Source organism: Myzus persicae, unplaced genomic scaffold (assembly GCF_001856785.1).
Source record: "Myzus persicae strain clone G006 unplaced genomic scaffold, MPER_G0061.0, whole genome shotgun sequence".
NCBI classification, from domain to species: Eukaryota; Metazoa; Arthropoda; class Insecta; order Hemiptera; family Aphididae; genus Myzus; species Myzus persicae.
Window position 1 is genome coordinate 479800 of NW_019101427.1, and position 8199 is coordinate 487998.

Sequence of the window (8199 nt, forward strand, 5' to 3'; positions counted from 1 at the left end):
ATAATAAATAACATACATGTGATACTATTTGATAAATTAGCCGTATATTGAAATTATTATAACTTATAGTTACATTACATAGTTCTTATACTGTAGATTTTTCATCTTCATTTTTTTCTTCTTTATTTTTATTTGGATCATCTGGTTTCATTGCTGGGAAAAACAATACTTCCTAAAATTTTTAAAAATGCATGATTAATAATCAAAAAATTATAAATATTTTAATAATTTTAAATGAAGTCAAGCTAATGTATATATCAGTGTTTCCCAACCTTTTTACCACCACGGACCACCACTTCAACAATTTTTATAGGTCGCGGACCACCTCAATCATACAAAAACTAGGAAAACCTTTATTTTTGCTTATTAACAAAAAAAAAAATGTATGGTACCGCGGACCATCTATGACTGGCCCATGGACCACCAGTTGGGAAACATTGGTATATACATGTACATCTTTTAGACCTTGATGTAAATGTTGAGTATAAAAGACGCTATTTCATTTATTTTTAATTGTTTATTAACAAAATCAATAGTTCATAAAATGTTAAAACTTCTAATTGGATATCTTTCTTATACTTCATATAGGTAATAATATGATAAAAATAAAATAGGTTGTAAAAACCCAATTAATTAAGTGTTCAACTAAAAAACTAGTTTTATATGGAAAAAAATATTTTTATATTGTGAATAAAAATATACTAACATCAAGTTGCTGATAAAAATGACGGCAAATTTAATAGTATCATGATAATTCAACCTCATTTTATTTTCTATTAATAAATTTGAAACATTACACTTAAATATTTTTTTTAAGTTAAACACAGTGTTAACTACTCAGATAATAATTTATGAGAAAAAAAATTGTGCAGTTGTTCAGCTTTAGATAATAGCATGACCAACACTGAGTTCATTGTTGTAAATAATTTCTCAAGTTGAGAATATTAATTGAACACAAACATTCCACTTACTTTAATATTATTAGAATCTGTTAAGAACATGGTTAAACGATCAATACCAAGACCCCAACCAGCTGTAGGAGGTAAACCATATTCTAATGACGTACAGAAATTTTCATCTATCAATTGAGCTTCATCGTCACCAGCTGCTTTATCCTACAAGATAAACAAATATTATAACTACAATTTATAAATGATAAAATAATAAATCTGAAGTTAGAGCTTTTATTTTATTAACAATAGATCTGTATGGAAATTAAAAAACCAATCATGAACAATTGTTCATTCAACGTGATCACATCACTAACCTTTGCTTGTTGCTCAAATCGCTCTCTCTGAATCATAGGATCATTCAATTCTGTATAAGCATTGCATACTTCTTTTTTCATAACAAACAACTCAAATCGTTCTGTCAAACCAGGTATAGAACGGTGCCATTTAGCTAAAGGTGACATTACTTGTGGATGGTCACAAATAAATGTTGGATTTATACATTTTTCTTCAAGAAATTCGCCCACAAGCTAGAAAACATTGAACATTAGGTTTATCCAACATAATGTAATATTATTCATGTTAATAAAATGCGTAATAAATTATAATGAATACTTTATCTAATAATCTGGCTGAAGTTCTAGGTGGTGGGCATTCAACTTCATGTTTTAAGCAAAGATTGTCAAGTAACTTATTTGCTTCAACTGTAGCTAATTCGGTGGGATTAGGAAGCTTAACTGAAAGAATTTCTTCCAAGGCTGGGAACATATACATCCTTTTAAATGGTGGAGTAAAGTCTATTTCTACTGCTTCAGTGTTCGCTTCCACACCATCAGGATGATACTTTATTTTATAAGTGCCAAAAATACTTTTTACAAGACCTACAATTACAATGATATTATAATTTTATACTTAATTACATTTAATCTATATCAAATAGTACCAGATAACAGATCTTCTGTAATTTGCATAAGATCATTGTAATCTGCATATGCCATATAAAATTCACATGTAGTGAATTCAGGATTGTGGGTCAAGTCTATCGCTTCATTACGAAATTGTCTGCCAATCTCATAAACACGGTCAATACCACCAACAACAAGCATCTATTTTATAAATTAAATTAATAGGTATAATATAAATTAAATGTATAATTATAATTACTTTATGATAAAGTTCTGGAGCCACTCTCATAAACAAATCCATATTCAAATCATTATGATGGGTAATAAATGGTTTTGCAGTTGCTCCGCCAGCAATCATATTCATCATTGGAGTTTCAATTTCGAGGAATCCTAAATTATCTAAGAACCGGCGAACATAGGAAATCACTTTTGACCTTACAATGAATTTGTTACGCACATGTTCGTTGATGATCAAGTCTAAATATCGTTGTCTATATCTAGTTTCCTTATCTTTTAGACCATAGTGCATATGAGGTAACATGTGTAAACACGGAGTAAGCAATTTTATGTTTTTAGGAAAGATTGACAATTCTCCTTTCTTTGTTTTGCCTGGACTACCTGTAACACCAATTATATCACCACGTCGAATTTTTGATGTGTCTGAGAAGAAACTTTCTTCAGTAGTATACTGTTTAGCATTTGCCATCACTTGAATTTTAACACCTTCACCACGTAGATCATAAAAAATTAGTTTAGGACCTGATTCGCGAATAGCATGAACTCGGCCTGAAACATAAATAATTAATAAGTTCATATTTTTTTATCATATTAGTAGACTACACGAACTTTCATCCAACTAGAGTAGTAATTCAATAACAATTTATTTCTTCCATTTTTTTTTTTTACACAGCTTTTATACAAAAATTAGATATAAATAATATATAATTATAATATTTTATAGACTTTTCTCTGGGCAAGACAAGTAGAGTTAATCAATGAAGTAAAAACAATTTTAAGATTTTAAACATTATATTTAAGTGAAATATGTAGTACCAAATAAATGTAACTATTGTATGGTTTACAGAATTTAAATTAAACCTATTGCATCCATGTACCTACTACTTGTTTTCATTTGTACTTCAGAAAAAACGATTATTAATTATTAAAATGTATAAAATATTGTTTGAATAATAATGGTTTTAGTTAGAGCAAATTTCTGAAATGCCAGCACTAATATAGTTTATTTTTGTACTTTGGAATACATATGAAAAAAATGTTATTGTTGTATAAAACATACCCGCGACACTGTATTTTTCATCATGTAAAATTTGAGTTTCAGCCAAAGAACTGAACTTTTCAATGAACTCCTCTAATGATATAGTGACATTGAATTTGTGTGGATATGGTTCCTCGCCATCTTTTTTCATTTGAGCAATGGTTTGTAGACGTAAACTGAAGAATTCCTATAATTTAGTTTATTATTAATGAAACTCTTTAGGTAGTAATCTTGCAATTATTTTACATTAGGACTAATGTCAGCAGATTTAGTAGCAGCAGACAAATCACTTTCTTTCTTCACTGCTGGCAATTTTTTCTGAACAGCCGCTTCTTTTTCTGATTTCTCTTTAGCTTTTTGTTCAGCTTTTAGCCGCCGTTTAAGCTCACTAAACAAATATAATTTACAATGTACATAGATTAGATACTAATAGATTATTTAGCTGGATACAGAGTGAACGTGAACATTGTTTTTCAAAATTAAATTAAATAACACATTTTTATTAAACTAAATTTATTTATCAATCGATTGATAATAATTAATATGAGAAACGGTACCTAAATTATATTCAATAATATTAACACACTACTTTGATTTAATTATGATTAATTTTAATGTCTAACAATAATACTTCATACAAAATTGAACATTGATGATTTGAGAACCTATATCATATCGTACTATTGCTTAAATGTGTTTCTGACAAACTAAAAGTAATAATACCTATTTCAGTTTAAAATAAGAAACGAATCTACTAAATTCTTTAAGGCTGAACTGGTGAGACATTAAGAACCCATGTATAATGATAAGAATTATTCCAGTAACATTATAATTAAATGTCAATAACTATGAAATGTAGATAATACTGGTTCGACATTTATTGAAAATATCAAAATAGATTGTATCATTCACTCCGATACCAGTTGCAGAATGAAATGTTACTATACCTCTGAGCCCGACAAGATGTATATATAAATCTTGTTTGGTACATAGATTTTTTTGCCCATTGACTCATAAATACACTCATTTTGCCAAATAATATATTTTTAATCTTAATTTATTCAACAGTGATTTCATCTCTGCCTAATCCTATTCAATTAATACAATTTTATAAGGGATAATATAATAGGTAAGTGATAAATTAATATTTTGGTACAATACATGTCTACGTCACACATCTTATTCCATGCTATGGAAAAGCTCTTAAATAAAATTAGTTACTACATAGTTAAGTTCATACATACTTCTTAGACAATGGAGCATCGGAACCTTCCATTTTTAACCAATTAAAGAATTCTAAGTTTCGTTATGTTATGAATTAAGATTAATAAAATGTACAATTCAATTCCAAAGTAACTTAGGTAAATACTTAATCTTTAATCTCAAGCGAACTGTGAAGTGAGGTTATGTGTGTTGCGAATATATTTGCGGGGTAAAAAAATAAATTCAAATTTTATCGATGTTTTTAAGAGTGCTATTTATAGAGTCAAAAATAATTTTATGTCGAAAATAAATTGCACTTGAATGTCTGAAATTCTAGATTTATCGTACTTTACCAATTATTTTATGATGAATAAATGTAAACGCCTAAACGTGTACACAGTACATTTTAATTTACCAATGTTTAGACATTAGATATCGATCGATTTTCATAACAAAAATAACAATGATAACAGTGATGATAACAGTTATCAGTTATATTACCCATAGAGTACTATAAATATTACCATCATAGACCTCATACTTAACTTACTATAGCATAATATACTACAACTACATCTACTACATACTACAATAGTAGCATATAGTATAGTGCTACTATAGCAGTTAGCATATTAAGGTCTATGAATATTACTCTTTTTATTACCAAATACTCTATATGACATATACCTACGATGTAGAGAAGATATATTCAAGTTCAAAATATATTCTGTACATCATGATATTACCACAGTGGCACAGTATAGATCACGAAGTTCAAGTAATAGATGAAAATATATAGATAGATTTCATCTATTCTGTGATTTATTCTATGCTAAGTGTATTTATAAATCATTATTTTTTATTTATATCATAGACCCAAGGTGGATATAAATATATATCCGCATTACCGAGACCTTATACTAATATAAGTTCTATTATTTATACAATATAATATTATTTATTTATTCTGTGATACTATACTCAATGGCCAATGCTATTTTGTTTTAGACTTATAGTCATAAGCATAGACTTATTAATGTATGGAGATGGACTGCGCTTCCCCCATACCCTAGTACCCTACTATATAATATTGCCATATTGTTAGAAAGAGATACCTAGTCAATACCCTTGTTAAATAAATAATTATGGACCTAACTACCTATGCACAAGGTGTATGTCATCTTATTCTAAACATTTTGTCATCTTTGTTGTTGAATTATTCTCTCTCTCTTCAACTAGTGGGTGTAAAATATAAATACCAAATGGTACATGAGTTGAACTCTATATTTTTCTAATATTGATGACCTCTGGATGTCTCTCTCCGTTAACACTTTAACAGTCCATTTCTAATATTTCTATATAGATCATGAGTCATGAGTCATCTGTTATTTACTTTTAATAAGTATAATGAGACACTAAGATACGTAAGTAAATTATTATAAGTATAATGTATAAATCAAAAACATTAGTAAAACTAAAATGTTCCGTTTAATTTAATCTAAATTTCAAATACTTATCATCATAGGCATTTCAACTTTACTCGGTAAGAGTTATCGCCACCATGTCCAGCCAAGGCGTAATTGCGGAGCCCAAATATAATTTTGCAATAGAAATACTTAAAAAAGTACCTATTCGAAAATTCAGAGAAAATGCAATACATTAAAGCATTAAACACACGTTGTAAGATCAAAGTATTTTTTTTTGACATATTGTATCACATTTTTGGGCTACAAAAAACTCTATAATATTATTTCGTAAATTATGTTTACAGAATTATAATCACTTAATTCAAAAAAGTTATAGTACCTTTTTTAACTCTTGTGATCTGTTTCTAAGCTATAAAAAATTCTTAATACTTGAGTAAAATAAACAAATAATTTTTTATACTTTCGATTAAATCAATTTCGTCGAATAAATTATTTCATACATATATCAGATTTTTAAAAGTTTTATAACTTTTTTCTTATATTAATGATATCAAACAAATAAAAAAACTTAGACACAGAAATTATTAACTTTTATACTGTGTAAGCTTTTGGTGTCTCTATTAAGACTACAAGCTGTGGGGATCGCCCGCGCAAAAGAGTTTATAACGCTTTTAAGACAGATACAACTGCAGTACAACACATGCGGGTGTAATGTCCTCCTAACGCAGTATAAATATCAAATACGGGTCCGTATATTTTTCCTAGCATTTAGCTCTCGAAGGTCCTTACTCCTTAGTTTTTGTTCTGAGTTAAGAGCAATACTTCGCATCCGTAAGTTATTGTCAGTCTCACAAGTTGCTGTCACCACGTAAAAGCTTTCGTACTTCTAGAGAAGAACTTCGATTTAAAGTATAGATACGTATGAAGTATTGGATTTTCTGGAACACGAAGTTTTCAATTAATAAATTTTTGTCTTCACTGGTAATTGTTTTCATAACTACTCTTGATCGAGCACGGAACGGTTTTTACCATTATATATATATATATATATACGCCTGCTCGGAGATAAAGTGTCCGGCAAGCTCTCCCCTCTGTGGTCCAACGACATTTTTACCGGCTGAGAGTCGTGCCACCAGACAGCCCGGCTTCCGATACTTCGACACCTAGCTTGTCTGTTTCCAACGGTTGGGCCCGACACATCTCTCTGTCCGCCCACCGTTACGGCGCGCCGGTTCTGTTGGTGCTGTTGTTACCACCTCGTGGTCTTAACATTGAATTTGTTTTGGTGCCGTCTCCCTGGAGGATCCGAGCCATCGTCTCAATTTGTAAGGGACTACGTACCACATCGTTCCGACGAAAGCTGCAGCTGCTAACCAGGTCGTCATATTTTGTATTTTTTTTTCTTTTGTATTATATATATACATTATACACCATTGTTTTTTGGTGTGTATTTGTATGTATTATTTTGTATAACATTTTTTTTTATATTGTTTATATTCTAATTAGTACCGGGCGCCCTCATTATAACGGGCTCGCTATATTTAGCCCTTATTATTATGGTATACTGAATATTTGTTTAATTTATTATATATTGTATGCGCATGACGCTATAAGTTGACGTGTTATTGTCATTTTGTACCAGTCCGTACGTATCCTTCCCCCCTATCTTCAACACGACGCTAGTCGGTGCAGCAAACTGCAAGTATATAACGTAAGTGCTGCTTCGGCGAACAACTCTTTTTATATTTTTATCACTAGACCAACCTTTTTTGATTAGTCTAAGAGCGTTGTTGTGTTTTTGTACTACTGATTATTTATTTTCCCCAAGTAGATTTAAAATGTCAGCAATTCTTAGTAGGTACGTCGCTACGTCCACTGTCCAGTGTGGCTTTTCCAAATTTCCAATCTGATTTCTTTGAACGCACCCTTTCACTTTTTCTAATGCAATGTTAAATAGTAGTGGTGATAATACATCGCATTCTTTAAGGCAAGTCATTACTTTGAAATCTTCTGATAAGACGTTGTCTACCCTAACTTGATATCTTGTCCCGTACATGCACATTTTTGTCATAAACTTTTTGGGAAATCCAAACTCTTACATTATATAATATACAGTTTAAAAACTATCATGAATACTGTCGTACGTCTTCATAAAATCCACGAATACCTGGGTATACCTGCTACACAATCTGAACTCGTATTTATTTTCTAATAATTCGCAATTAAGTACTTGATAATTGAGAGTTGTTAAATTTATTGATTTGTCTTTTCGGAACCCACGCTGGTAATAAATCCCTTATAAACCCCCTAAATTTCACCTACCGATTATTACGTCCATGAACTTGGCCCACCCACGTTAACCAATACACATCAAAAGTATGCCAAAAAATAGCGAATAAATAGCAAGTAATAGCAAGTTGGTTTTCAAAATTAGCAAG

The 8199-nt window shown here is 30.1% G+C and overlaps 1 protein-coding gene across 3 annotated transcripts; it reads right to left on the reverse strand.

Moving 5' to 3' along the window:
• Nucleotides 1–22: 22 nt before the first annotated feature.
• On the reverse strand, nt 23–4690 carry LOC111029042 (lysine--tRNA ligase). 3 transcript variants are annotated; one of them, XM_022307871.1, is made up of 10 exons: nt 4376–4690; nt 4079–4220; nt 3378–3519; nt 3153–3318; nt 2115–2641; nt 1894–2056; nt 1566–1831; nt 1268–1480; nt 972–1115; nt 86–172 (listed from the first exon to the last, which is right to left on the reverse strand). In XM_022307871.1, the coding sequence occupies exons 2-10, from the start codon at nt 4156–4158 to the stop codon at nt 86–88; spliced, it is 1788 nt and encodes a 595-aa protein (XP_022163563.1). In that variant the 5' UTR covers nt 4159–4220; nt 4376–4690. The 3 variants fall into 3 exon arrangements, with proteins under 3 accessions (XP_022163562.1, XP_022163563.1, XP_022163564.1); XM_022307870.1 differs by lacking the exon at nt 4376–4690 and having other exon boundaries at nt 23–172; nt 4079–4158; XM_022307872.1 differs by lacking the exon at nt 4079–4220 and having other exon boundaries at nt 4376–4684.
• Nucleotides 4691–8199: the final 3509 nt, after the last annotated feature.